This window comes from Aspergillus terreus, genomic scaffold (assembly GCF_000149615.1).
Source record: "Aspergillus terreus NIH2624 scaffold_17 genomic scaffold, whole genome shotgun sequence".
In the NCBI taxonomy this organism is placed as follows: domain Eukaryota; kingdom Fungi; phylum Ascomycota; class Eurotiomycetes; order Eurotiales; family Aspergillaceae; genus Aspergillus; species Aspergillus terreus.
This window is the reverse complement of record NT_165940.1, coordinates 297,047-324,716: the sequence shown is the minus strand read 5'-3', so window position 1 is coordinate 324,716 and position 27,670 is coordinate 297,047. Positions and strand designations below refer to the sequence as shown.

Below are 27,670 nucleotides of genomic sequence, written 5' to 3'. Positions count from 1 at the left end.
TGCTCATCGACTCCGAGGACAAGTACACCGCCATTACCAACGCCATTCTGCAGGAATACGGCAAGCCCACGCTGCCGTGGTCGATCAAAGCGCAGCTGCAGGGCCGTCCGCAGCCCGAGGTACTCCCTCCTCCCCTCCCCACCATTAGACACAAAGCTGTATACTGACCCAACACCACCCCCCAGGCAAGCAAGATCTTCCACGACTGGGCGCATCTCCCAATCACACCCGAAGAATACGCCTCCAAACAAGCCGCCCTGCAGAGCAAATACTTCCCGCAGTCGCAGCCCCTCCCCGGCGTGCGGAAACTCCTCGCCGACCTCGTCGCGACGCAGGCCACCGCGCACCCGGTGCACATCGCGCTGGCGACGTCCTCGCACAGCAAGAACTACGCGCTGAAGACGGACCACCTGCAGGATCTGTTCTCGCTGTTTCCGGCGTCGCAGCGTGTGCTCGGCGATGACCCGCGCATCGGCAAGGGCCGCGGTAAGCCCCTGCCCGATATCTATCTGCTGGCGCTGGAGACAATCAACACGAACCTGCGGGAGCGGGGTGAGGCGGAGATCAAGCCCGAGGAGTGTCTTGTGTTTGAGGATGCGGTGCCGGGGGTAGAGGCGGGGCGGAGAGCTGGGATGCGTGTTGTCTGGTGTCCGCATCCTGGCTTGTTGGAGGCGTATAAGGGGCGTGAGGCGGAGGTGCTGGCTGGGTTGACTGGACAGCATAAGGAGGAGGAGAAGTCGTCGGCGGAGAAAGAGGCGGATGAGATTATTGCGGGACGGATGAAGGGAGCTGGTACGCCTGGGGCTCTCAACGATGGCTGGGCCGACCTGATACCTACGCTGGAGAACTTCCCATACGAGAAGTATGGCATTCGCATTGCCTAACCTCCGATGGTGTGGATATCCATCGGTGATATATACAGCATGATATGACGAGTATTTAGCACATATCCACGAATAGATACCCATATCATAGGAATGCATGGCTAAATGCATCTACGTGCTACCAGTTCATAAAATCAACATCAATTAGCCGCCAATCGCCCAGCCAGGACGAATTCTAGTACCAAATCCAAGTACACAATAGCCAGACAGGTATTCTTGCGGAAGTCTTGTATTTTCATGATGGTATCAACGCGGCCAGCAATACGGACATACAATTATTTAGACGACGGCCTGGCTGTATGCGGGAGCCCTGTCGAAGGGCCCAGAAACCTCAACTTGCCAGAGGTGAGAAGAAAGGAAGGAATCTATCGCGATCAGATCACAGGAAATAATCGGGTGTGCGTCTCGAGACCATGGGTTCGCCCGCGCGGGGACAGGGGTCGAATTGTAAGCTGGGCGGTCAGTAAGAGTCCAATGGTTTGCGGCTGGAATCACATACAATGTATACTTCAGATGCTCGTCAATCTCCATAATGGCAGCCTGATTACCGCACCGGTAGCAGTAGTTCGGGGCTGAACACAGTTAGTGGGGTCAAGATAGAATCAACCAGGGCATCCTACCAGAGAAGATGGTAACCACGTTGCGATCCTGCGACCAATTATATCCCTCCATTACCAGCTGATGGGCTCGTGCCACCAGAGTCAAGCCATTGTTGTGATTAAATGCTTCCGAGATATCTTGCCCGAATGTGTATCCAGCACCACGGGGGGAGATACCCCAGCCGCATCGGTCGTCGGGGTCACTCCACAACAGATCGCACATGGGGCCCTCGTGCGGAACTTCCTGGATCCGATCGAGGGAGCGAATGTTGTCGAGAGTGTCGATCGAGGGACTCAGACCGCCGTGAAGGCAGAAGATCTGGTTCTCGATGAGGGCGGTGAGGGGAAGGTAGTCAAAAAGGTCCGTGAAATATTTCCAGACGTTGGCGTTGCCGTACTTGCGCAGACACTCGTCGTAGAAACCATAGACTTGGGTGATCTGGCGGGACTCGTGGTTACCACGAAGGATGGTGATACGCTGGGGGTAACGGATTTTGAGGCAGACGAGGAGTGTGACAGTCTCTACGGAGTAGTATCCACGGTCGACATAGTCACCTAGAAATAAATTAGACGAGTGTAAGAGGAATGAGCCAGGTGGTATGGGAAATACCCATGAACAGGTAGTTCGTGTCGGGGTTGGGACCACCGATCCGGAAAAGCTCCATTAGGTCATGGAACTGGCCGTGGATATCACCGCAGACGGTCACTGGGCATTTCTACAGCGACAGGAGTAGTCAGCATGAGTAAAACCCGAGATGATTGGTATTGTCCAATTCTCCAGGACAAAGGGCGACCGGACGAAACACATACGACTGGCTGAACGTTCGACTCATCTTGCAACACCTCTCTCGCCTGTAGACCCCAGGGATGAATTAGTATCGGGTTCGCGACGACGCAGACGACTCTCAAGGCCCACACACCCGGTCACATAGCCGCCGCACATCTTCCTCTGCGAGTTGCTTGCAGTTCATCAGATTCTCAATCCACCCGTCGAGTGTCGGTATAGACCCCGAGTCGGTGGTGGGCGACAGGTGGTGGGGCTCCGGCGACCGCGCCGTATCGATTTCCATGTTGTTATCCATTGCGAGAGATCACACAGACGGAGAACAGCGGTGGGATTGGAGAGTAGTGCGGCCAGGCGTCAAGGCGAGGGAGAAAAACCGGGGATGGATGGTCTCGTGAGGGGAGGTCTTTTTTCGGGGGACAGAGGGAACCCGCACAAATAGAAGAGCTGAGAAAGCGAAATTGACGGGAGGAACCGAGAAGATCAGATGTAGGAAGAAGCGAACACCCGAGTGGAGGGAGCCAACGAGAGTGATATGATGGAGAAGAAGTGATTAGATGGGGGGGGAGGGGAGGAGGGGGAGAGAAAGAAAGGGCTGATGGTGGATGCTGGGGAGAGGAAGAGGTGAGTGGTGGTGGTGGTGGGTGCGGAAGGGGAGATTTGCTGGCGGTGCAGGTTTGTTAGCTTGCCAGGGAGTGGACCGTGCGCCACCGCAAAACAAGCCACCATCCAGTATCAACATCTACTCATCTATAGAATTTCTTGAACGAAATTGCTTTTTTATTCTCATGATTATTGAGATAATTTTTAGACAGAGGAGTTGCCTACTCTCAAGGGAATCCCAACCCATCATACATGGTCGATCTGGGAGCGCGAGTAAGCCTGCTTGTGGCGCAGTGATATATATAACTAACTGGACTTTGATTTTGCCACCAAGACCTGGTCCACCACATGTCCAACACATCTGCCATGGAATACATTACGTTAATATAATATGCAGGATACTGATTGGGTATGGAGCCATGTACCGCGTTGATTGCATGTCGGACAGTCCTTCCAGACAAGACTGGCGGATGATATCATTAGGTACTCTCGAGTCATAGACCTTGCGGCCTTAGGCTCCAGGACCTGTAAGGTCATATCTACTGCCCGGTAGGTATATAATAATACGATTAACTGCATAATACTTTTCATGAACTGCTATCTTGATGGTCTGAACCCGACATGGCAAAAAGCATTCGTTCGACTAATCAGACTTTTGAACAATCGAACAACATTGCGTGTCAATACATTGTTGCACATCAAAGCACCTAATATGTTCAGTGAACCACCCAGCAACTCAAAGCAACAGATTCATTCGGGCGTAGCGTCGTGTCAAAAATATGTCATCCCATCGTAATATACCAGTGCCCAAATTGAGTTTCCTCAAGTTATGCCCCTCAAATTATATCTCCCCCAAATCCTCCAAATCCACCGCCCGCGCCGCGTCCACCAAAGCCTCCTCTGCCAAACGGCGGTCCGCTTCCGGGCCCGACAGGATCATACCGAGACCCGGGAGGATTCTGCGGATCATACCCTTGTCTGCCTCCGCGTCCACCAAACAGGGGATCGTCGAAAGTGGGATGCATCCCGCCCCCGCCCGCTCCGCCAAGACCAGGCCCGATGCCACCATATATGGGGTCGTGCGGCCCCAGCCCAGCTGGATACAGGTCTCGCTCTCCAATATTCAGTGGGCCCCGACCGCCCATGCCGGGAGGAAACCCGCGGGGAGGTCGTTGAATCTCGAATTCATCCTCGAAGCCCGGAGGAGGAAAGTCGACCGTCGGCCCGGGTCGACGGGGCGCTGCAGCCAAGGGATCATCGAAGGGGTAAGGACGCGCGGGGGCAGGAAGGGTATCGTCTCGCAAGGGGTCGCGCTGGGGTCGTTGTGTTTGCGGTTGTTCTTCGCGTGTGGATCGACTGCTGTCCTCATATCCTTCTTTGTACAGTCCGGGGGCTAGCCTCTGGATCACGTTGATCTTGAACAGTGCAATCAAGTCGTTCAATCGGGACGTCGATATGAAAACATCTTTGAGAGAGTTGGTCACATCCGTCGTGGAGGATAGGGGGAGGGAGGATCCGGAGACGAAATCTTTGACAGGGAGGTCGAACGATGTCGTGCGGTCATCACCTAGAGCCAACGCAAAGATAACGGCATTATTGCCTAGGCGGCTGATTTTCAGCAGGTATTGCATCGAGGACTGTGAGTGCGCATAGCGGAAGGAGTAGGTGTCGCTCGAATTCCATTCGGAGGGTAGAGAGAGGCTTTCGGAGCTTGCTGGTAGTGGCATGACCGTCAGTGAATGCACTCGAGAAAAAGCGAGGAAACAAACCAATGGTATGTTCTTCTCCAAGTCCGACCAGTCTGAAGCCCACGGCGACCATGCATGCATGGCCGATGAGAGCGACAGCTTCGTAAGCCGTCTTCAGACTGACGTCTGTGTTATCATCGCGTCGCAGAGCGCTGGCGGCAAGTGACAACACATTCTCGAAGCTGAGAGCGTCGACGTTTCCGACCATGTTGGCAGTTTGAATGGGGTGATGAACAGAGGATGTTCCTGGAAGTAATGGGAGAGCTGTCGGATGGATGTGGGGGCGATGATGGAAGCCGCCTTTAAGGTTCTCCGGCTTATCGGCGGTTCGTTATCGGCTGAGTCAGATAATGTAGCCTCAGGCATCGGAACAAAAACGCCCCGCAATCTGCCTCATTGGGCAAATCAGCCAGCAACCGCATCATCGTCACAACTCTCGACCACGTTGATGCCCAAGCAGGTCAGGTAGTACGACCGCCGTGCCGACCCTCCCAAGGGCCTAGATGCAATTTTTCTGCAGTATGTCATGATTCAACCCAATTATTTGTCGATCGTGTTTTAGGCAACCATTCATGACGCATGCCTCTAGATTCCCGTACCTGACTGCCACTGCGAGGCTCCAACGGGAGCTCGGTGAAATGCCACGGGATGGTAGTAAGTACCTTCCTCCAATGTTCAAGATTGTGAAGTGCATCTCGTCTAATTGTCCTAGGAGGCCCTGCTTGCTTGACATGTCGGGAAAAATGTCGGAAATGTGATCGCGGCCGTCCAAAGTGTAACCGCTGTATCACAAAGGGTCTGGAATGTGGGGGATACCCCGAACAGTTCAGATTTTGCGGCATTGCTAGTCGGGGTAAATGGAAGGGTGCACGCGCTCCTATCCGGGGAAGAGCTTTCGCCGCTGGCTCTGGACCGAGTCACGCTAAATCACAGGGAACGACCGAATTACTAACACCGGAGACTGATAAAGACGATGCCAAATATCAGACAGGCAACGCTCAAGAGCCCATTGAAACCCCGCCAATTTCCGGAAACTCGGTCGAGTGTGCAGGAGAGACATCTGACGAAATTGCCAGGTTGCTGAGTCTCACCGAAACGCAGTCTCTCTTGTCACATTGTACGAGTACTCGCGTGTTGAAGTAACAAAATGATCTGCTAACACAAACGTCCGCATGCCAGATGATACATTCGTTTGTCCTCACCAGATCTCCGAAATCGGGGACGGTCCCCAAAACCCGTATCGGTCATATATCATCCCACTGGCAAAAAAGCAGATAGGTCTTCTATATGCCGTACTTGGGCTATCTGCCTCTCACCTGGGCCAGTTGGCTGGAAACAAAGTCCTGCATGAAGAGACGGCAGTGGAATACCGCATGAAAGCGATTCGTGCACTCAGCGAAGAGATCCGCAAAAGCCAAAATATGACTCTGCCTGAAGATGAACAAGACGCCATTCTCGCTATTATCCAGATCCTCCTGCTCCACGACGTGAGTGCTTTCGTCTCATGTTCATATTTACTAGGTTGACATTTTATAGATTTTCGAGACCGGAGTATCGACTCACGGAATCCATATCACAGGAGCTATGTCTGTCTGTAAGCGACTGCTGATCACAGAAGGGCTAAGCGGTCATCGCCGTCGTGCGGTCTTCTTTCTGGGTAACCTCGCATGGTGGGTTTCGGCAAGTCATATTAGTACCTGTACATGGCTCACAATACACAGGCTAGATATCATTCGTGCCTTCGCCGGCTCAGAACGTCTGTGCTTTTCTCAAGACATCCGCGAAATGGTGGCCTGCGTGAGCGACCAGTCTTTCGAGATGGTCAATGGCTGCCCTCGAGAAGTCTTCCTAATAATAGGAAACGTCTTGGAAAAGTCAAAGGAGCATAGCCTAGGTTGGCTGTCGTGGGATGAATACCAGATCTCCCTGATTCTGGCCAAACACAAGCTATACTCCTGGAACCGGCAGGAGAGGACATATCCGAGTTCTGATCCTCGCTGGGAGTCAGTCGCAGAAGCTTTCCAATATGCATGTATATTGCATATCCTTCGACTGTTAGATCCTCTCCGACCTGCAAAGGCCACGGAAGTCCAGGACTGCGTGGCAAAGATACTGGACACTACTGCTGGCATCGATAAAGAGTGTCCACTGTTGGAACTCCTTATCTTCCCTCTCTTCATGGCAGGAGCCGACGCTCTCGCCGCGCATTCTCAGTATTACGTGCTCACACGAATCTACGAGATTATGCGACGGTCGGAAGTTCGGAATCCTGTCCCTGGAGATTTGTTGCAAAAGGTATGGAGTGCTCGTGCTGCGCAGGCATCTGATGACGATAGAAATGTTTGGTGGACACAATTCGTGAGTGTTCCCCCGACATGCACATACGGATGACTTATACGTATCAGACGCATAGCCCGGAGCTTGCACGGCAGCATGACTATCTTATAATATGAATCGATCTACTTATCGCTGAAAAATATAATGCTGTATGTGTATGATGAAAGAATTCGACAACCACTTGGCAAGTGTGCTGGGGTGATATCTCAAGGAAGATTGGAGGCCGAACAGCTCAAGCGCCGTTGGGTTCCTCTGACTGCTGTTGCTCCGGGTCCATACTGGTCTCGATGCGACGGATCACCCGAGCAGGGTTTCCAGCGACAAAGTGGAACGGCGGAACATCCTAGCAGGGTTAGCCAAGTTTTAATCATGATACCCATCCCTCTCATACCTTGGTCACAACAGAACCAGCTCCGACTGTACTTCCTCGTCCGACTCTAACCCCTGCCAATATCATGGCGCTTCCTCCAATCCACACATCATCCTCTATATGGACTTCTTTCCCCGCCTCTGGTCCCTCTAAACCGCGTCGGACGGCAGGGTCCAGCGGGTGCGTGGCGCCGTAGATGCACACATTCGGTCCAAAAAGGGCTCTTTCTCCGATGGTGACCAAGCAGGTGTCAAGGACTAGAAGGTTGAAATTCAAGAAGGACCCCTTCCCGACCTTGAAGTTGATACCGTGGTCAACCGAGATGGGGGGCTCCACAACGGGATCGGTGTCGCTGAAGAGTTTCTCGTCCTCTTTGGGATCTGGGTGCACTGGGGGTAGCGGACGAGTATCGCACACAATGCTGATAGGTAGCCAAACTCCATTAGATGCTGGCATCGCCCCGTGATAGATCATGGGTTCACTCACTCTCTCCATAGTTCCACCCTGCGACGTCGGGAGACTTGACCGGCCTCGTTGAATCGCTGACATGCAGCCCTGCATCTGTCACGATTGGCCTGGAGGTCTTCATCCCATGCCCAGTAGAGCTCTCCATTGACCATTTTCTTCCATTCTTTGGATGAAGTCATGGTGAACGGGGATGTGTGGTAATGGGTAATATAAGGGTGAGAAGATGGAGCGCCCATAATCTTCATGAGAAATCCTATTCTTTTATACCCGTCAGCCATGTGGCGGGGTGCTGTTCGATGTGCTTCACCGCAAGCATACCAGATTGGGCTAATTACCCAATTGGGGATGTACACCCACTGGAAGGACCCTAACCTATCCCGGTTAGATTGTCATTTCGGCCAGATTTACCAAACAGCCGCTCATCTGATTGGAGGAGAATGGCCCCAGAAACCACGCGCATAGCTTAATTTGGTAGTCTGGGACCGTATGGGGTAAGCCTCTTCCCATTCGTTATCGAGTCATCTTGGCGCAATGGGCTGTGCTTGACCTCGGTTAGTCGATCGGAGAAAGGGACAGGCTGATCATCGCAGTTCAGAAATCACACCCTCGACAAATTCACTCAAAGGATCCGAATTGTACTCGCTGCTATCGATGTTCGTGTCACAGCAGATAACCTCTGTGCCGCAGGTGCATCCTTGCACCCCCATGCTGCGGGATACCCCGCACCTGAGATCATCGCGGGACCCTGTGCTGAGTGTTCGCCCCTACAAACCGACGCACGAGCTCACCAGGGCCCTGTACATACCACGCCACCATTCGGGAACCGCGCACCTACCATTATACGATGTGGCAGACCAATATGAGACGGCCGTCGAAGGCAGCGAGTTCGGCAGCAACCTCTACTCCATGCAACTGAGTCAGATTGCGAAACCGCGCGGAGACGGCATGGACGTCGCGGTCGACTATCTGGTCGATATGGACACGGTGCCTGATTTCCAGAACAACTACCAGTTGAACGTGCAGCGACGGACTTTGTCGTATGATCATGGTGCATCGGTCAAAGTGTAAACCCGCCGTGTGTTTCATCGTTGCTCGTCGTTCCTCTAGCTGATAGAAGTTGACAGCCTCATCCCTTCGCCTCCAGAAGGTGAATGCGCCCTGGTCACTGCTTCTACGAATCCCTTTGATGACAGTGGTGGCCGGTCGATCGCCATGACGGCATCCTATCCGCTCAGCCCGAGCATCAGAGGGGAATACCTCATTCCGCACCCGTACTTCACTTTCCGACTGCCGGGAGGCCCAAATCAAGCAGAGAGACTGGTGCAGTGGCAGGTCCATCCTGCGCCAAACAATCTGTTTCGCTACACGTTGGTCGATCTAGGGCCTGTATGTGACGATCAAGTTATATCAAGTGATCCAGCTGCTCCACAGGTCCTCGCGATCTACGACCATGTAGGTATTGTCGTGTGGCTGCCGACAGATTACAGCGAAGGAATTCTGCTGGTGCAAGAGGGCGGGAATCATGTGCAAGAGGCGACGATTGTGGCGAGTCTGTTGGCGGTGCTGTGGCAGATCAGGGAGATCAAGCAGATGCAGCCTAAACGGCGGAGGAGGAGCTCGGGGTCATCGAAATTGCTAAAGAAGGTGGCGTCGTTGGTGCGGCATTAGTTCATGTATTTATGATTTGAGCATCGCAGCTGGCTGTAGTCTTTAGCGAACAAGCGTTTTGACATACATGGATCTGATCATAAACAAGTCGTGTGAATGTCCAGGCGTTGAGGGAGTGGAGTGGCGTGGGCAACTATTAACTATTGCTCGATGCGTAGGCCATGAAGAATGCAAGGTTGGCTAATGAGCAACCTATAGTATAACTTCGGATAATGGTCTTCCTGCATAGTAGAGAACTAGCCACATCCGCCTACATGGTGTTGTGGTAATCCTAGACGATCGATATTTGTTGTGGTCGTGTCCGCTTTGGATGCCTGGTACTTCATACTCCACTCAGGTAGACCGTAGCATACAACACACTCATGCAATGAGCACGCTAGGTTCTACATGAATCTTCTTTGACGTCTCTAGTCCCTTAAATAGATCTAACAAGATCTTGAATTCTCAACAAGTATTGTACAATATCATATGTCTATTGCAATGATTGACGTCATCTTGACGCCGTGATCTGATATGCATCCGTGACAGCTACAATTGCTCCCTCATTCATCAACCCATCACTCTATACTGACAGAACTCCAATTTAGTATCATAACAATGCAGCGCATTCTCTTAGACCCAGCAAACAACCAACCCGCAACGCGCGACCTCCCCAGCGGAGTCGCGGTGCCAGATGGGCTCCCATCCGCAAAGGAAGTCAAAGTGCATCCCTTCAAGTCCGGCGGTGAAAATGCATCATTGTTTTTCGTTGGGACGGCGACCGTCATCATGTAGGTATCCATTATCTATTGGTAGCGGTCCGCAAGAATAACCGGAATAGAGAATGGGCCGGTATCCGGATCATGACTGATGTTAGTATACCTCGCCTCCATCGCGAGAGGGACCATCGAATTGACGGTGTCGAGTAGCCCAACTTCCTCCACGCGGGTGACCATGTCCATCTCGGTCCCGGGGTGTCGAGTGCACGGCGTACCAATCCAGCCGTTGACCTGCATGCTCTTCCGCGTATTGACCTGGTCTTACTCTCTCATTATCATGGGTATACTTATTCCTATCCAAATACTTGCATATGAGGCACAGCCTAACAGGAACAGAGACCACTTTGACCAGAAAGTAGAAGCCTCCCTGCGCCGTGATCTCCCCATCATCACCACCCCACACGCCCACTCGCACCTCACCAACAAAGGCGCCGACTCCTTCACCAACGTCTCCGCCCTGGACCCCTTCGAGACAGCAACCGTCGATATAAAGGACTCTGCTGGCCCACAACGCCAACTCCGTATCACCGGCATGCCCGGCAAGCACGTCCCCAGCAATTCCATCGCGGAAAGCCTCAACTCGCTAGCCAATGCTGTGAGCCCCCCTTCTACACTTAGACATCCATCCCACAACTAACAAGAATAGATCCCCCCAACAAACGGCTGGATGCTCGAGCTCGGCACCCAGCCAGACGCACGTGCAGACGCAGACTTTGTCTGCGGCTACAGAATGTACATCTCGGGCGACACGCTGCTGGTCGACGAGCTGAAGGAGATCCCCCACCGTTACGCGGATAAACCCATCGATCTTATGTTGGCGCATCTCGGCGGCACGATGGTTCCGTCGCCGGCGTTGGCGCCGCTTGCGCTGATGGTCACCATGGATGCGGAGCAGGGGGTGCAGTTGATCCGGTTGATACGCCCGGATCTGACGATTCCGATTCATTATGATGATTATGAGGTGTTTGCGAGTCCGTTGGAGGATTTTAAGAGGGAGGTTGAGAAGGCCGGGTTGGAGGGGAAAGTGGTGTATTTGGATCGGAAGGATAGGTTTCGCTTTGCGGTTAGAGATGGCTAGTAGGAGATGCCTGTATGGGACTGAAGGGTGTGGTTGTGTTGTATCAGTGGACGAATACCACTGCTATTGCGTCAACTGTGAACATGTGTCTATAGCGATGTTGCACCGTCTGTACTCAATTGCTTCACATTATTTACTTTGTGCGCTAAACGGCTTACTTGTTAAGCGTGAGCTCTATTCACAACTATAGATACAATAAACTACAGCATAGCCTTGGGAAACTTCTTCATCGCCTGTCGAACTCCCAAATCAGCCAGAATCTCCTCGGTCCCGCCCAGGATGGCGTCGAATTTGTACGTGCGATGGAACATCTCGATCACCTTGCCCATGCCGGTCTGGGTGAGACCACGGCCGCCGAAGATGTTGGTCGCCTGATCGGCGATCTCCTGCGCCGCGCGGGTGGCCGTCGACTTGAGCAGACCGATCGGACCGCCCAGGTTGGCGGACTGCTGGGCGTAGGTCATGTTGCACATCTGGTAGGCGATGGACTCGAGCCAGGCCTGGTTGGCCTCGCACAGGGAGATCATGCGGGCGAGTCTAGATATTGTTAGCACAAAGCTAGAAGATAGGTGGAGCACCTGGAAGGAAACATACTTCTGTCGCATGACGGGCTGCTCGATCAGCTTCTTGCCAAAGACAATGCGCTGGTTGCACCACTTCAGACATTCCTCAACGATCGTCATGGACATGCGGATGACGCCGCAGGCCATCATGAACCGCTCGTGGTTGAAGTTGCTCATGATCACGATAAAGCCCTTGTGCTCCTCGCCGAGGAGGTTCTCCACCGGTACCTTGACGTTCTCGAACTGCACGAACGCCGTGGCCGCGGCGGTCGAGTACGAGGTCTTGATCTGCTTGGTTTCGACGCCCTCGCCGCGCGGGATCAGGAGCACGCTGAAGCCCTTCTCCGTGCGGCAGCCGGTGACAAAGTAGTCGGCGAACATGCCGTTGGTGATCCACTTCCTGCAGGGGTTAGTCTCATGATGATGATAGGATCAAGATGACATACTTGGTACCGTTGACGATGTAGTGCTTGCCATCCGGGGTCTTCTGCGCCGTCGTGCGGAGCCCAGCAACGTCGCTACCGGCAAAAGCCTCAGTGATGGCAAGACACATCTTCTTCTGGCCCGACAGGACCTCCTCCGTGATCTTCTCCCGGAGGGGGTCGTTGCGCAGCCACTGCTGGACAGCGGTCAAACTGATGGCCATGCCGGCCATGTTACCGTCGGAGAAGCCTGCAGGAGTACAAGTCAGCATTCCACCCACGCACCAATTTCGAAAGACAACACCCACCTCGCGCGTTCGCCCGCACCAGCTCCTGGCTCACGATCAAATCGTGGAAATAGTCAAACTCCTTTCCATCGACAGCCCCACCCATCAATTTCCGACCGTGCAGATGCTTTCCCGGTCCCAGCCGCATAGCGAGCAGATTCGTCTCGGCCATGCGATCGATCAGCTCCTGGCTGATGTACGTGCCATCCTTCTCCTTCTCCTGCGCCTCGGGCTTGACATAGCGATCGGTGAACTCGCGCACGGCGCGCTGCAGCCGCCGATGGCTGTCGTTGTAGTAGGGGTTTTTGAACTGCGGACGCAGCCACAGCGGCTCGGCGTAGGGGACGGGGCTCAGACTGCCGGGTTCGGGGCTGATGACTTCGGGGGTTTCGCCGGCGACGGTGCCCACGCAGAGCTCGTCGCGGTACTTGTCCAGGACTTCCTGACGGTGCAGGTTGTAAAATGCCTCGGTGGCATCCTGGCCGGCGACCTGCGCGAGCACGACGCTGCCGCCGGGATGGGCGTCGAGGAAATCGGTGAGGTCGTAGACGCGGTGGTCGATGATGCACCAGAGGGAGTCCTCGGTGTTGTGCTGTGCTACCTCGTCGCGCGAGAATGTTTTGGCCATGGTGGAGGAGTAGGTTGAGGGAGAGAGGCAGAGAGGAAGAAGGGATGGAATGGGAATAATAATATGAAAGAATATGCGGGGAAAAAGTGACGATCGCATCTACTATATAGAGGGCAGCCGGGCCAATCACCGCCTGCCGATTATCGATTCTGCAGTGCCGAGGCATTTCCTAATGCGGTAATACCCCTTTGCGATTTGTGATCATAAGGAGTTCAATTCCTCACGGTTCTTACATGATAGACACCAGAATGATGTCTTCCATTCAAACTTCATGTACAAGGATGTGACTACTGTTGGAAGATTGTATGTGGGCAGTGTGCAATGGGCAATGTAAACAATCACACGCCTCGCATGTATGTATAGCCTCGGCTACTCAGTCTGGGCAGTGAGGAGACCCCTGAAAATCTCAAACCGAGCAACAACCATGCGATCACTAATCTACCAGCCCCGACAGTCTAAGACAGCTCCAATCGCAACGCATCATACTGCACATACACCGTCCCGGGCAGGATAGCATCCTCCACGTCCGTCGCATTCCGCGGCAGATGCAAAGTCAGCGTGTTTGATCCCACCTGGAGCCAGTCCGCAGGGAATGTCATGCGCGACCGGACCTGGTAGCAACTAACGGCAGACCGCACGATGCAACTGCTCGACTGGTTGAACCCGATCAGCATGGTCAAGGGCTCCTCCTGCTGGTTGATATAACTCTCCAGCGCCAGGTTGGTGTACGGCTCGTCCGGCTTATACACGTCCGTGTTCCCAGAGGCGGTTTTGGCTCCCGCAAGCTGGATCGTGAGCGTCGCGGTCTTGCGCTTCTGCAGTTGCTTCTTCGTCAGCGAGAAATTGATGGCCCAGTCGTGGGTAGTATCGTATTCGACATCCGGGTTGTCCGGGGTTGGGCCAAACACCGACCAGTGCACGGTGTTGAAGTCCGTGGCGGGATCACTGCTTCCGATGGTGTAGTTGACTCCGTTAGGGAAGTCCTGCTGCCAGTCGTAGGCCCCCCAATAGATCAGATACTCTGGCGGATGCAAAGGATGCGTCGGGTCGCGCGCGACGCCGTGGAGGAACTCTCCCGAGGATTTGTCCGGAGTACCCAACCGCCAAACCTCGACACCGGCCGATTCGGGCTGCCAGCTATCGTTGATTCGAGTGGTCTTGCGACCACGCACCTGAACCCCGTCGCGAACGTAGTCGCCAAAGATGCCATCCGCGTAGACCGTGAGTCGGTACTTTCCCTCGACGACATGGTCCAACTGGAACTTTCCATTCGCGTCCATCTCCACCCAGTACTGGTAGGAGCGCGGGTCGACCGAGTTGTCCTGGAAGTACTGACCATCGACGGTGAGAATGGCGATCGGACGCGTAGCACCGCGCGGAAGCTTGATCTGTCCTTGGACGCTGCCTCGTTTGCTGGAGGGCACATATCCAACGACGTGCTTGGCGATGGAGTCGTAGAACTCAACATTCCACGACGGATCCGCGAGCGACTCGGCCTCGGATCGCAGCTCATTTAGGCTGGAGGAGCCTCCGCCGTTGAAGAGGTAGAACTGCGGGCCGAAGGTGCGGTCGAATCCGTTCGTGATGTTGGGCGTCCCCTCTCCGTGGTGGTTGGACACGATGTAGTTGTATACGATGCCGTCTACGGTCAGATCGGAATGCAGGGGGCCCTGTGTGGATTAGTAAGATTGAGGGCATCATAGCGGAAACGATGGACGTACACCGTAGTATGTGTCCTGAGTCTGTCAGTATGCACCAGTGCTCCGTGGATCGGTACTGACCTTAGTATTCATCACAAGCCAGGCTCCAAACGTAGTACCATTCGAGGTAGACCCGTCAGCGTAGAGCCCGTGCACGTTGTTGTCCCGCCACGCTAGAAGCAGTCAGATTGGCCCAAGAGAACTATGAAAGACCACGCACCGTTTGAAAAGGTGTACTTCGTGAAGTACTCCGAGAACTGAGTGTAGTAGGCGTCGTTGGGGGTGTTGTTGAATCGCCACGTAGCATCCTGCACCACGACTTGCTTGCCAACAGCCTCGTCGCTGGGCAAAGGGGCAGTCTGCAGCTCGCTAGAGGTCAAGTGCGTCCACAGATCCGTGTTCGGCCGGAAGAGCGTGCGGAACTCCTGCAGGTTGCGCAGGAACGGAGTCGTTTCGTTATAGTAAGCCAGCCGGCTGAACATGTGCAGGCCGGTCTCTCCATCGCGAAGGAACCAGTACTGCTGGAACTGCTGGCCGGTGGGCGTATACGTGTCGTTCAAGATGACTCCTGCGTATTGTGTGCCCGTCGCATCGGTCCCCTGCACCACCTCCATGCGGGGAGTGGTAGACCCGGCAGTATAGAATCCCTTCGGGGTGCAGTAGCAGTCCAGATACGGACCAACACCGGTGGAGCCAGACGCCGGGCCCAGAAGATCTTGACCGTCGAGATAGAGATCGACCACTTTTCCTGCATTCGAGAAGATCGCCGTCAGTCGGTCGTTGGCGAGGGTGATGGAGCTGTTCGTCTGCGAGACATTGAGGGCCGTGGCGCCAATGGCAGTCCATAAGGACGCCAACCCCAGGGAGACGCTCAGTCGCATGTTGGATCTCTATGCGGGTTGAACCCGGTGCATATTTTGCGGCGGACGAGCGGTCCTTATACCCCGGCTTAATCAATCTGGAAAATCACACCATCGGTAACCCAATACCCCGAAGCAGAGTGACCAAGCTTTTCGCCCCGGGATGCTGCACTAGCCCAGGGAATTTTCCACCCTGCCACGGCCAACATTCTGGCTGGCAGGATGGCCGCTAAGCGCTGGTCCGTTGCGGAGGTCCAGGAACGGCTGCAGTAGTTACCGGGGATGGACAGCTCGTATGGACGGAAAATTTCCTCGGCCAGCATTCACCCGGCAGGGATGTCTGAACTGATGCGGGGATGAAAAGAAGACCGAGACAGTATATTGTAAAGCCGATATCGTTTCCTCAACAGTCAAGAGTTTGTTTGACTTGGGTCTTTGTGTTGTTGCATATCTGGGAGGCAATGCTGATATAGGGTCTGTGTGACAGGCGGCGACAACAGGACTATTATAAGAATCTCAACAGCACTGACGGAATAGAAATACGACTGACTTGTTTTGTCGGAAGGATCTTGATTCGAACAGGTTTTGCGGAAGTTGTATGATGAACGCCGGTGTACTTGCGTCCAGACGGCGGCCCTGACATTGCGGCTGCATAGAATCACTATCCCGCCGGTCATTCAGCGGACACACTATATACACATATATACTCAAGGACCTCATGACTTGGATTTTAAGCTTGGCTTGCCCATTATATTCCCCGCTGCAATATATATCTGCTAAGACATAACCCTAAAGATAGGGTACTCATCCGCCTCCTCCACAGGCACAATATTAAACGAAACGTACGAGTCAATATTCTCTGGCTCGAGCGCCACCATCGCCAACGCCGCATTCTTCTGTCGCGTACTCACCCGGAAGCTCCCCTTGGGCAGGCTAATCTCACGCTCTTTGGTCTTCGTCGTCGCCGTCACGCGAATCACACCCTCGTAGTAAGAGGTGTCCACCTCGGTCGAGGCGATGGTGAGCGCCTCGACGGTCCCCTCAAACGGCTTGTCCAGCGTCTCAACTTCCAGCCCAGCGACCCGCAGGCGCTCGGCGAGTTCGACCCAGGCCGCAGGGATCAGGTACGCCTCAGGACGGGAGCGAGTCAGGTTGGCGATGGCCGGGGTCGTAGATGCGAAGCGGACGGCCGGGTGGACCACACTGCCATTCGTCGTGTCGACCATGGTGAAGGGGCGGATGCCTACTGTGCTGTAGTCCGTGACGACGATATCGTCGTCTGACTGGATGAACTCCTTGATCCCGCCCTCGACGCTTGTGAGAACCTTCTGCGCATGATCGGCGGCCGTCTGGACGATGCTTCCGAGCATGGTCAGGCCGGCGGCGGTGCGTCGCTGGAACTCCTGGTCGGCGAGGCCGATGCCGCGCGTCTCGAGCAGGAAGACGACAGCCTGGGTGAGGCCCATCGCATTGCGACCGATCTTGGCGTCGGTGCCTGCCTCGACGAAGTCCGCGACGAATTTGGGATCCGATGCCGAGGAGCCGGTGACGTATGGCTCGGCGCGCAGGCCTGCCGCTTTCATGTCATCGGCAATGTTCTTAGCGAAGAGCTTCTCGGATAGCTGGCGGATACCCTCGTTAATATTGAGGTTCTTCGCGGCCGAGAACAAGCCGTCAGACCCGTGGACGTACTGTCCCTCGCCAAACGGTGACCCAGCAGTGTACTCGTGCATGTCGACGATAACATGGGGATTGAAATCATTCATGAGCTGCTTGATATCGCGCGTCTGCTGGCGGGCCAGCTTGATATGGTCGCGGTTCGGGTCAAGGTTGACCGCGAGGGCACGCTGGAAGTAGAAGACGCCGTCTGGGTTATACCTCGGGAGGATGAAGAGCTCCAGCTTGTCCAGAATTGAGGCCGCCCACTCAGGGTCGGCGTCGAACTTGCCCAGGAGGGCTTGTGTGGCCTCGTCGCCCGCGGGCTCGTTGCCATGGACAGCGCCCTGGATCCACACGCGCACTTTCGAGCCGGGATCGTGGAGGTGGAGGGGGCTTCCCTGACTAGACGAGAGGTGGACGTAGGGGAACGAGCGGCCCTCTTCTGAGGTGAAGTCCGCGGTGCCATAGGTCATGTAGTTGTTGCGCTCGGCGAGTTCCTCAAGGAACGTCTCTAATCATAGGTCAGTCTTCATGGCATAGTGTCCACTCTCAATGGAAGCCGACTCACCCATATCGTCTTGAAAAGACGGTCCTTGAGTGCCATTGGGGAATCCAGGAAGTCGGACGTCGGGTGTCATGAACGCCGGGGACAGGAGCTCAATATGGTCGACATTCTCGAATGCACTAGCAACTATTTCCGAGTCGTGTATAACAGGGACATGGTTGTATCCGTACTTGACAGCACTCGATAGAGAGGCAAGGCCGAGAGAAAGACCCGTGAAAGCAGTCGGCCTCATCTTGAAAAAGCAATTCTACCTGTAGCACAAAGGAGAGAAGAGCAGCCGATTCCATGCCTCTTGTACTCCGTCTTTCCTCCCACATCCCCTCATTTCTTGGCTTCCCCGCTGTGTTGGTATGTCCCTGACTACTGCCAAGTGCCGACATGGCCAGTCATCTTCCTACATTCGCCTTATCGGGCCCAGCCAAGCAAATAACTCTGGCTGGGGTAGTATCCGGTAGTATCACTGCCTCGGAGATAAATGACACACTGGGATCTGGAGCTCAGGGCTGTAAGTGCGAGATAGCGTGACGCTATAGGGGTGGATAGAAGCAATTCGGGGGCATAGAGCAAAAGGGGTATATCAAGATCAATACAAGATAGTTAATCTGTGCCTTGGGGAGGTCTCATGGATTCCTTGATACCGCGCTGACGAAAGCCCATCAACAGAGGGAAGGCAGACAGTACGTAGAATACTAGCGTAAGAAAAACCTCGATGAATTTGGGATGTAAGGCTAAATATCACGGCATGACACCATTCATCCCCGATTTCATCCTAACCCTCACTGTCCTCCATCTATCCTTCCCAGTGATTAACGAAGACGAAAAGCAATGATACTCGCCATGGTCGATTCTCCATTATTCGACCAAGTAGTTGATCTGCACAGCTGTGATAATACTGAAATAAAACGAGCGTTCTGCCTCGCACGAAGGGAAGAGGACGGCCAGCAAAAGCCTTTCTAATCGAAATCCCACCCTGGTACATACTTGTCGCTTCCCCTGACCGCCAGCTAGGGGTCCCGCTTGGCCAGCAGGGTGGTTGTATCTCCTTCGTCACCCGCGGCCATGTATCTCATCATAAGCGTGTACGAATCTTGGTAGCGACTGTAGAAGCACTGGAGTCCCGACATTTGGACCACTAGTTTGCCACCATCGCAATACGCGATAAGGATCCTACCGTGACACTCAGCCATGATCGAAAGCAACATGACCTATGGTATAGAGCAAAGTTAGCTCGGCATGCTGCCACGCTTAGAGAGGAAGACAACGTACGGGAGCAATGACATGTTTGTCCATGCCCTCCGACTGCAGGCGGTGAATCATCATGTATGCAATGACAAAGATCTCTTCTCGACTGGGTTCACCCTCCTTCGCTTCGATTGTATTCCTCATCAAAACTTTGACGTGAGGGGACTTCTTGCTGGGACGAAACCAGCAGTCGCTAGGTTCCCAACGAGACCCTTTAGTGCACAGGAGGCTATAGCCAGATGGGAGGGGGCAACTCCTATTTCAATGTCAGCTAGCCTGAAGACGCGGGGCAATGCAGGAATACCTACGAGTGTCTCCAGCCCGCAATGTTCGCTAGTGATGCGCCAGATGGCTTACGAGGGCAGTGCATCAGCTGAACGATGAGGCCAGAAACACGGGCCACGCGTCCTGCAGGACCGTCAAACAGTCCAGGGACGGGAGAACCAAAGTCAATAGCGTGCTTGGACCGGCGAAGGGATTGGGAAGTGCCGTGTTTGTCCATATCAATGGGATGAGCGTTGATCTGCTCAGCAGACCACGGTCTAAAGATTGGACCCATGAGCACCTGGTCCCCAGTGAGGCCTTGGTGGATCTCGATCTCAAGCTGGTCAAGTAAAAAGGAACTAAGGAAAGGATCTGCCACTGTTTTGAGGGCGTCAAGCAAGTTTGACAAGAACACGATGGTCCTGTTTCTTTCCCTTGTCCTCCGGATCGCGTCGTCTGCGGTGGAAAGTGTCGACTCCTTGAATGCCTTGCCCAGTGAACGCATCCCATGGATGGTATTCCGGATAGTATCATGGCGCCTCAGTGACATGATGAAAATGATGGTGGCAGGAGAATGCTGAGCGAGCCGGGGCGTGGAGAAACGAGAGTTGGGGTAATGGGGAGTTGAAGAAGGTAGAAGACAGAAACAGAAGGGAAAAGCCAAAGGTCATTCTGACGTCCCCGCTTCATACATTATTCAAGTCTTGTTCCTATCACGGCCAATATAATTGCCTTTCGTCTTCGCCAGTGACTATCTGTCAAGCTCGGTCCTTTTCACCCGTACATTTATTTGGAGTAATAATCACCTGCTATGTGACTGCGCCTAGGTACTACTGTAGGTAGTCATGGTGAGGGTGAAGGTTGGGAGAAACTGCCGTTCAAAGACCCTCCCAGGAGTCAGCATGACCGCCTATAACTATTAACTGAGGTAATTTTATACTCGTTAGGAGAATTTCTCGTCCTTATCACCGAGGCGTCGTTGGCGTTCTGAAATGCAGGTTAGCCCGCTTTGCTGTTTTGGTAGGCCTGACTGGGAATCTAATGCATGCTGGTTCCGCCGTGGGAACAAGCCACCCTCTTTGAAGGTAACCTCGTGGACTACTACTGAAAGAAAAGAGGGAGTCTCGCTTCGAGATCATAATGGTGGTGGACGTTATGAAGAACCATGTTATTGCACCCGTCACTCTCACTCCCGTTTCCACATACTGCCCCATAAAACCATATGGAGTAGAGAAACTAATCATCCACATAGGAGAACATGTGAATTGCTTTCTATTATATGTAGATGCCACTTCAAAATTGTCAATGCTCTTCTCAATGGCGATAAGCTAGTGATTAAGATGTCGCATTTGCATCCGTGCTTCAGCAAGGACAAGGAGTCTTACGGGCTGTTTTTGAGATATATGGCTGCGGGCGTTGAATGGCGATGCGGTCATTCAGCTCGAAAGCGCCAGCCCTTCCATCTTGTCAACAAGCCCAGACACATCAGTGGCTGTCCATTGTGGACTAGACAATCATTATATTCTTAACTCCTGAAGGACATTGTCGTCCGGATGCGCACCCGACTCCCCGTCGGAAGACGATCCGGCCTACTACTATCTATGTACCTATAACCTCGGGTAGACATGAAAACAAGCATCCACCCTCAAGCACAAGATACGCCGGAATCAATTCCTCTCGCTTAAGCGTGCCAAGGTCTCATATCAACCAGTGCTGGTCCAATGATCCCACCGCGAATCGCCACGATGGGTCCTGGACGAGGGTCCATGGCTGCACCATTGATTCCATCTGCCCCATGGGGGCCCCGGACCCACTAAAGACGGAATTGACAGTCGTGGACTCGAGACATAAAGGGCCAGGAGGTTCTCATCTTGCTGAGGAAAGAGAGCAAGACGTCTTCCTGTGACTTGACCCTGCGCAATCTCACCCCTTGCATTACCCTTTCCTTCAGAGTCAAGGAGTCTCGATACAGCAACGATGGGGTCCAATTTGGGCGTTTCTCCAGCGCCATATACGCAGAATGCAAAAGGCGTTGGCTCAGAGACTTCAGTTCACCTGGAGAATGTCCCTCCGTCGCCGCCGAAGCAGGACATCATTGATTCCTGGGTAGCGGAGGATCCCAAGCACCCTCGCAACTGGCCGAAATGGAAGAAGAACGCCCAGATTCTAATGGTGGCGTTCCACTCCATGGCGGCAACGTTCATGGCAGCAGGTATCATTCCGGCGTACGATGCCATGGCAGAAGATTATGGTGTGACGGTGCCCGAGGCCAGTTATTTCACATCGGTCCAGGTATGTATTCGCCACGATTTAGGACATATTGACACTAACGAATCGACAGATCCTGCTGCTAGGTCTGACCCCCATTTTCTGGAAACCCATCACCTCCGTCTACGGCCGCTACCACGTCTTCATGTTCTCCGTGCTGGGGTCCATGGTCTGCAATATCGGCGGCGCGCGGTGTACCACCTACGGCGCGCAGATGGCCACTCGAATCATCGCCGCGATCTGCATCTCCCCTCCCATCGGTATCGGCAGCGGCGTAATCACAGAACTGTGCGAGCCGCATGAACGCGCGCAGAAGATCGGCTGGTGGACGCTGATGCTCACGCTGGGCACGCCGGGCGGTCCCTTCATCATGGGATTCGTGAGCAAGCACATCGGCTGGCAGTGGATCTACTGGCTCTTTGCCATTATGAACTTTGCCCAGTTCATTGTGTACCTGCTGATCGGCGAGGAGACCATGTACGTGGTGGGGAGGCCCAAGGCGAAGCCGGATGGCGGGTTCTGCAGCAAACTCATTCCTCGCCGGGTCGATACCCGTCCGCTTACGTTCCGCGAATTCGTCCAGCCCCTGTGCTACTCGAAGTTTCCTCGCGTGGTGATTCCCGCCATTGCTCATTCTATTGTGTTCTGCTATGGCAACATTGCACTCATCGTTGAAATGCCCATCGTGTTTGGCGAACGGTTCCACTTTGACGCCCAGCAGATCGGCCTGCAGTTCATTGCTATCATTATCGGCTGCGTCCTCGGGGAGCAACTGAGCGGACCCATGTCCGATTGGTTCCTGAGACATATTGACAGAAAGAAGGGCTCCCATCGGCCGGCAGATCGCCTGTGGGTGTCTTACATTGGGTTTGGCACCGTCATCGCCGGACTGCTGGTCTGGGGGTTCCAGCTGGACAAGGCCACCTCGTGGAACGTCACGCCGTGCGTGGGCGCCGCCATTGCCAGCTTCGGCAACCAGATCATCACGACGATCCTGATCTCGTTTGCTGTCGACAGCTACAAAGAGCACTCGACCGACGTTGGCGTGTGCATCAACGTCTACCGCCATATTTGGGGATTTGTAAGCCTACCGCATTCCAACGCAGTAAAATAGTCACTGACTTGCACCAGATCGGCCCTTTCTACTTCCCACACATGTTCGAGACGCTGAAGCTTTCGGGGGCAGCTGGTGTCATGTGCGCCATCATTGCTGTGTGTGCGCTGGTCCCCATCATTGGTATTCAATTTGTTGCTAGCCGCCGTTGAGCAGCGGCATTTCACGATAAGAGATATGCGGTAAATGTACCTGTTTCATTATATGAAATTTGTAAACTGGCTTGTAGAGTAATCAGCGTCGACATACCTTAATCGGTCATTCATGCCTGGGAGAGTCTGTACCCAGACTACCGATTAATAAAGATTGCTAGGAACACTGTTCAGCCAAGACATGTCCTGGAAGTCGGGCAGATCAAAGCCATCCAAGAGAATCGCATTCATGCCCTCGCCAAGGGACATGTCGTTCGTGTTACTCGGAGCCACTCCTGCGGGTTGATTACTAGTCGGCTGCTCGTTTTGCTGGGGTCCCTCCGAGACAACACGTTCATACAGGATCTCAAGCGCCGCAACGCAGCGGCGAGCCGACGTGCTGTAGCTTTGGTATTTGCGCAGTATTTCAAGAGCAGAGTTCCAGGATCGTGTCAGGGCAGACTCTGTGACTTCCTCGAGAATAGCGGGGCAGAGGCGTCCGGCTATGATAACGGTGGCCGCTGTGTAGACGTCTGTCTCGGTTAGGGTTTGTCTTCAGAAAGATGGAAGGTGTCTCACAAAGAATATTATACCACCACGCGGGGAGGGGACCAGAAGTTCCATCGGCAGGAATGTTGGTGTAGATCAATTCAACCACTTCCTGGGCCACTTTGACACAGATGATGGAGCACTGCAGCGCAACCCGTTGTGGAAATGAATCATGGATGGAAATCAGGGGGTCGGTATCGCCAATGTCGCGCGCGGTACAGTATTTCGACAGGATCGGTCGGAACAGGAGCATGCGGACATGAAGGAATCTGCTGTGGATTAGGAATTTATATTTCATGAAAGTGAGCGCTGGACTCACCTCGCCCTCAAAACCACACTTTGCCGATAGAATACTAGATTGCCAGACCCGCCGGCATAGTAAGACCCGCGCAAGTGAGGAGGCAGGCTTTTGGTCCACTTCGTCAGGGCCCGATCCAGCTGAAATATTGTGTGCTCCCCTTCACTGCTCTCTTTGTTGAAGTAAAAGTCGTAGATATCTTCGGGACTCTCCTCGGGAACGGGTTTGTAGAGACTCAGGAGGATGTCGTTCAAGATCTCATATAGTTCCAGGGACTTGGCATAGAAGGCCATGAGGGAAGGCCGATCAGCAGGCTGGGTTGCCTCGACGCCCGAAGCAGCAGGGATATATTCTTCGTCAATAGTAGCTGGCAGAGGGACCGAGCCACAGGATGCTTTCGAGATCATAGCTGGGCGTCCGAAAGTCATGGATATAACCCTAGTCACGTTAGGCGGATAAGGACATGAGACGTCAGAACATACCGATCCATCAACACGCAGCCATGCCATATCTTCCGGGCAAGCTGTTGCTCCTGTGGGCTCTGCAGACGGGCAATCGTTTGCGGAAGATGTAGGCCGAGACTCTGGGCATTCCGGATGGCCAGACCCGTGACGATCCAGCATTGGTGGGCAGAATCTGTGCTCTGAAGATACTGGGCCATGAGGAGCAGACACTGGATCAGGCCTGCCGACCCGGTGTTCCAAAGATTGAAATGGAGAAGGTCCTTCGCACGAGAAAAGAAGGCATCTGCCGAGGCCTCACGCTCCTCCGGAGGAATGAAGTCCGCCAGCTGGCAAGCCAAGGCAAAAATGACGTTGAATGTGCACATCAGCATGTTTTCATCCGATTGCAGAGGCTCTCCCATCCAGATTCTGGAGTATTCTGCGCGCAGAAGGGTACTGTCCACCAAAGGGTACAGAGGGAAGACAAAGTTCCAGTACACCTCCATGAGGCTGTCTGCCGTCTTCCTCGGCGGTAAGACATAGTTGGGAACACCTGATGGTTTCGGTGTCCGGGTGGACATGAGGCTAGAAGGAGGCTCAATTCCAAGAACGGAGTCCGATGTCCGTCGGTACGGAGAGGGCACTCTCTTGTCGACAGCAGTTTTGATCTGACGCATGAAGCTTGCGGCACTTGAGCTCCCAAAGAAGCCTTGAGTCAGGCGCTCCTCCTCCACCGCACCCATCATGGCATTTACGCCATCCTCGCCCCTTGCAGGCCGAGTGGCTCGGTGAGTGCAGGTACTACTGCTTCCTGGGGTTCCTTGACAGAGGCTACAAGACGGAGAAGCGTGATCTCCACCGGCAGCCGCAGAGATATTACTCCCATGCTGGCGAGGATTCAATGGAACTGAAAACGATGGGGTGAACGGAGCCGACGTGTGCACACCGGCGGGTAACGGGGACACTGGGTCATATGGTGAAGAAGAGACTTGTCGCTATAGGACGGAAGATCAGCATCGACAGATGGCATCGCCTTGCTGGATATATGAGTTGGCTCACTTGCGCATGGCCTGATTTTAGATGACCAGGATCGGATGATACATTAGCCGGGTGATAGCCCGGGCTTTCTAGATGTTTGATACGATTCTCCAGACTCGCGATATAACTTTCCCGATGGGTCAGCCCATGATCTAGACAGGGTGGATTCTCAGGCCAGACTCACTTGCGCACGGCGCGTTTCTTCTCGGGCTCCCCGGTGTACACACACCGCACTCCTTGGTCAGCTCGCTTGGTACATGGCCCACATACTACGCGAAGGAGTCAGTCACGATCACACGTCACGGTCAGCATCACGGAGGGCCTTCCGTTCATACCGGGTTGGATGCCGTCGCACCGGACCTTCCGAGTGCGACACTCGTCACAGGCGACGGCGACCTTTCGACGCTTATGCGGACGATCCGCCGCATCTGACGGACGGGACTCTTGTGGTGAGGCAGAACTGTCCATGATACTGACGGGATATACAGAAAGACATGAAAAGGAGACAAAAAGGAGCAGAGGCGAGTGCAGTCCTCGGGGAGAACATTCCGGGGAAACGACGGGACGGTTCCGAACAGGCTTGGCGTTCGGAGTCTCGGGTGCGGTTCCGGCAGACAGATCTATGATGATTGCCGAGACAGAAACAATCAGTTCTATGCAGGTCTATATGTTTCATAGGGGAATACCATATGCAGATCGCGTGCTCTCTTCCAGGCTGTTGCAGGCAATCCGTAGTGGACAACTCGGAATGCCGGGCGCATACTGCAACCGTCAGTCTGCTTCAAAGTCCGTGGTCTGTCGAATGATGATTCGAAGACCGATTTGATCGTCACCATGATCTTGATAGCGGTGGCAATAGTAGTCTTCTGCGTTAACCGGAGGTTGTGCATCCTTGAGAACCGGCGAATCGAGACTTGGAATCAAAGTCGCTATACCGAAAAGCTGATTACCACAGCAAGAAACGAGGAATAAGCTCACAGGGTGTATGTGGATTAGAGAATAAAAGGTTCTAAATTTCTAAGCTATCGGGTACGAAGGAAAAGAAACCCCCGATCTAATCAGTACAGAGAGAAGCAGGATGCTTCTATCATTATTATCCGCGTTCCACCGGCAGTCCATACAAGTACACAATGGCTGCTCCTCCGTACATCGGCCACAAGAAAGAAAAGTGTTTTATCGTAAAGCCAAAAATAGGGTTGAAAAATATGTCGAGAGACCGAGAAGCGAAATGGTGTTCAAGAATCGAATCGAATGCAAGCCACAATTATTGTTGTGGAGAGCCGTGTCCCAGCTTACAGAAGCTTGATGGGGAGGCCGACGCAGCCGATGTTGACGAGGCCAGTCTGTAGGAGTCAGATTCCATTCAAAGAAAACGAGACGGATTGGACGCGGCTTACCTGAGAGCCAGTAGGGCAGCAGACAGCGTTGGTGTCGCACTTGCCACCGAGCTGGACAACTATTGCAACTGTTAGCAGTGGATATAGATAGACCCATGGTGACACTCACGGCTCTCGCAGTCGGAGTAACGACCGGTTCCCTTGTGGCCGAGAAGACCACCGAGGTCAACATTTCCGAGGACGTCAAGGAGACCGGCCTTCTCGTGCTCGGTCAGGTGCTCGCTGCCAGAGGCAACCTGCTGCTTGCAGCACATGGCGTGGCTGCTGCAGGTGTCGGCCTCGAAGGAGGAGGAAATAGGGCGACCGGGAACAGCGACGGCGGCGGTAGCGAAGAGAGCGGCAACGGCGAAGAACTTCATTTTGACGGTAGAGGATGGGAACTCAGAGAGTTTGTTGGAATGTGGTTAAGAGAGGATGGTTGAAGAGAAGAGTGTAGTAGAGAAGGTGAGATGCTTGTGGATGAGAGTGGAATGAGACTCGATATCGTGGGAGTTTCGAGGCCTTTTATAACTTTCTGGTTGGCATATATCCCATACATTTTGAGCGATTGAGACCTTTGTTGGCTGTGTATTATGCATGGAAATTGGTTTGAGACAGTGAGCTGGAGATGTCTTTCAGCCATCATCGCCCCTTGCATACATCCCAAAAAGGACCACATCCACGGTGGCTGGATGATACCCTTCATCGAAGAAAGCTCATAGATTACATGCAAATTGAGCACATAGGGTTTGCCTGGATGTCCTGGTTGCCCCTGTAGTGGCGGAATGTCTTGGATACAGCGACGCCATACGCAGGTCCATGAGTTTGTTTCTAGTACATCCCTTGCAAAACACTATCCGTTGATGATGATCTGCACCCTGCAGTCGGCATCGAAGCCGTTGGCCTTTTTCCCCCGAAATGTCGCACGGGCGTCTCTACAAAGGTAACAAGACGTCTGAGACTCCC

General features: G+C 53.7%; 13 protein-coding genes across 13 annotated transcripts in view; 5 read left to right on the top strand and 8 right to left on the bottom strand.

Moving 5' to 3' along the window:
• ATEG_10335 (haloacid dehalogenase superfamily protein) overlaps positions 1-884 on the top strand; it is a gene marked incomplete at both ends in the record, with an annotated part of 1,019 nt that extends 135 nt beyond the window's left edge. Inside the window, 2 exons of the mRNA XM_001218682.1 lie at positions 24-105; positions 186-884. Of these exons, the coding sequence (XP_001218683.1) occupies positions 24-105; positions 186-884 (781 nt within the window). The remainder of the gene's footprint in view (positions 1-23; positions 106-185) is intronic.
• A 379-nt stretch (positions 885-1,263) lies between these two features.
• ATEG_10334 (serine/threonine-protein phosphatase) lies at positions 1,264-2,565 on the bottom strand (the record flags this gene model as incomplete). Its single annotated transcript, XM_001218681.1, has 6 exons — positions 1,264-1,336; positions 1,384-1,456; positions 1,505-2,038; positions 2,094-2,199; positions 2,294-2,335; positions 2,404-2,565. The coding sequence occupies 6 exons, from the start codon at positions 2,563-2,565 to the stop codon at positions 1,264-1,266; spliced, it is 990 nt and encodes a 329-aa protein (XP_001218682.1).
• A 1,141-nt stretch (positions 2,566-3,706) lies between these two features.
• Positions 3,707-4,826, bottom strand: ATEG_10333 (proteasome inhibitor PI31 family protein; the record flags this gene model as incomplete). Its single annotated transcript, XM_001218680.1, has 2 exons — positions 3,707-4,584; positions 4,640-4,826. The coding sequence occupies 2 exons, from the start codon at positions 4,824-4,826 to the stop codon at positions 3,707-3,709; spliced, it is 1,065 nt and encodes a 354-aa protein (XP_001218681.1).
• A 364-nt stretch (positions 4,827-5,190) lies between these two features.
• Positions 5,191-7,071, top strand: ATEG_10332 (uncharacterized protein; the record flags this gene model as incomplete). Its single annotated transcript, XM_001218679.1, has 6 exons — positions 5,191-5,272; positions 5,331-5,735; positions 5,798-6,105; positions 6,155-6,288; positions 6,340-6,913; positions 7,024-7,071. The coding sequence occupies 6 exons, from the start codon at positions 5,191-5,193 to the stop codon at positions 7,069-7,071; spliced, it is 1,551 nt and encodes a 516-aa protein (XP_001218680.1).
• A 116-nt stretch (positions 7,072-7,187) lies between these two features.
• ATEG_10331 (sugar O-acetyltransferase) lies at positions 7,188-7,874 on the bottom strand (the record flags this gene model as incomplete). Its single annotated transcript, XM_001218678.1, has 2 exons — positions 7,188-7,298; positions 7,347-7,874. The coding sequence occupies 2 exons, from the start codon at positions 7,872-7,874 to the stop codon at positions 7,188-7,190; spliced, it is 639 nt and encodes a 212-aa protein (XP_001218679.1).
• Positions 7,875-8,444: 570 nt separating this feature from the next.
• Positions 8,445-9,461, top strand: ATEG_10330 (uncharacterized protein; the record flags this gene model as incomplete). The annotated part of the gene is made up of 2 exons (XM_001218677.1): positions 8,445-8,830; positions 8,918-9,461. 2 exons carry the CDS (start codon positions 8,445-8,447, stop codon positions 9,459-9,461), a joined length of 930 nt encoding a protein of 309 aa, XP_001218678.1.
• A 597-nt stretch (positions 9,462-10,058) lies between these two features.
• ATEG_10329 (uncharacterized protein) lies at positions 10,059-10,856 on the top strand (the record flags this gene model as incomplete). The annotated part of the gene is made up of 3 exons (XM_001218676.1): positions 10,059-10,231; positions 10,282-10,316; positions 10,579-10,856. The coding sequence occupies 3 exons, from the start codon at positions 10,059-10,061 to the stop codon at positions 10,854-10,856; spliced, it is 486 nt and encodes a 161-aa protein (XP_001218677.1).
• A 641-nt stretch (positions 10,857-11,497) lies between these two features.
• Positions 11,498-13,197, bottom strand: ATEG_10328 (acyl-CoA dehydrogenase family protein; the record flags this gene model as incomplete). The annotated part of the gene is made up of 4 exons (XM_001218675.1): positions 11,498-11,834; positions 11,892-12,260; positions 12,307-12,532; positions 12,591-13,197. 4 exons carry the CDS (start codon positions 13,195-13,197, stop codon positions 11,498-11,500), a joined length of 1,539 nt encoding a protein of 512 aa, XP_001218676.1.
• Positions 13,198-13,652: 455 nt separating this feature from the next.
• rglB (polysaccharide lyase family 4 protein) lies at positions 13,653-15,778 on the bottom strand (the record flags this gene model as incomplete). The annotated part of the gene is made up of 4 exons (XM_001218674.1): positions 13,653-14,867; positions 14,919-14,933; positions 14,979-15,070; positions 15,118-15,778. The coding sequence occupies 4 exons, from the start codon at positions 15,776-15,778 to the stop codon at positions 13,653-13,655; spliced, it is 1,983 nt and encodes a 660-aa protein (XP_001218675.1).
• Positions 15,779-16,533: 755 nt separating this feature from the next.
• ATEG_10326 (M14 family metallopeptidase) lies at positions 16,534-18,213 on the bottom strand (the record flags this gene model as incomplete). The annotated part of the gene is made up of 2 exons (XM_001218673.1): positions 16,534-17,927; positions 17,985-18,213. 2 exons carry the CDS (start codon positions 18,211-18,213, stop codon positions 16,534-16,536), a joined length of 1,623 nt encoding a protein of 540 aa, XP_001218674.1.
• A 772-nt stretch (positions 18,214-18,985) lies between these two features.
• On the bottom strand, positions 18,986-20,037 carry ATEG_10325 (uncharacterized protein; the record flags this gene model as incomplete). Its single annotated transcript, XM_001218672.1, has 3 exons — positions 18,986-19,186; positions 19,248-19,416; positions 19,532-20,037. The coding sequence occupies 3 exons, from the start codon at positions 20,035-20,037 to the stop codon at positions 18,986-18,988; spliced, it is 876 nt and encodes a 291-aa protein (XP_001218673.1).
• Positions 20,038-21,464: 1,427 nt separating this feature from the next.
• ATEG_10324 (uncharacterized protein) lies at positions 21,465-23,021 on the top strand (the record flags this gene model as incomplete). Its single annotated transcript, XM_001218671.1, has 3 exons — positions 21,465-21,779; positions 21,829-22,836; positions 22,887-23,021. The coding sequence occupies 3 exons, from the start codon at positions 21,465-21,467 to the stop codon at positions 23,019-23,021; spliced, it is 1,458 nt and encodes a 485-aa protein (XP_001218672.1).
• A 144-nt stretch (positions 23,022-23,165) lies between these two features.
• On the bottom strand, positions 23,166-27,084 carry ATEG_10323 (transcription factor domain-containing protein; the record flags this gene model as incomplete). The annotated part of the gene is made up of 10 exons (XM_001218670.1): positions 23,166-23,533; positions 23,580-23,818; positions 23,869-24,285; positions 24,330-25,121; positions 25,513-25,597; positions 25,664-25,981; positions 26,092-26,219; positions 26,625-26,671; positions 26,726-26,784; positions 26,835-27,084. 10 exons carry the CDS (start codon positions 27,082-27,084, stop codon positions 23,166-23,168), a joined length of 2,703 nt encoding a protein of 900 aa, XP_001218671.1.
• Positions 27,085-27,670: the final 586 nt, after the last annotated feature.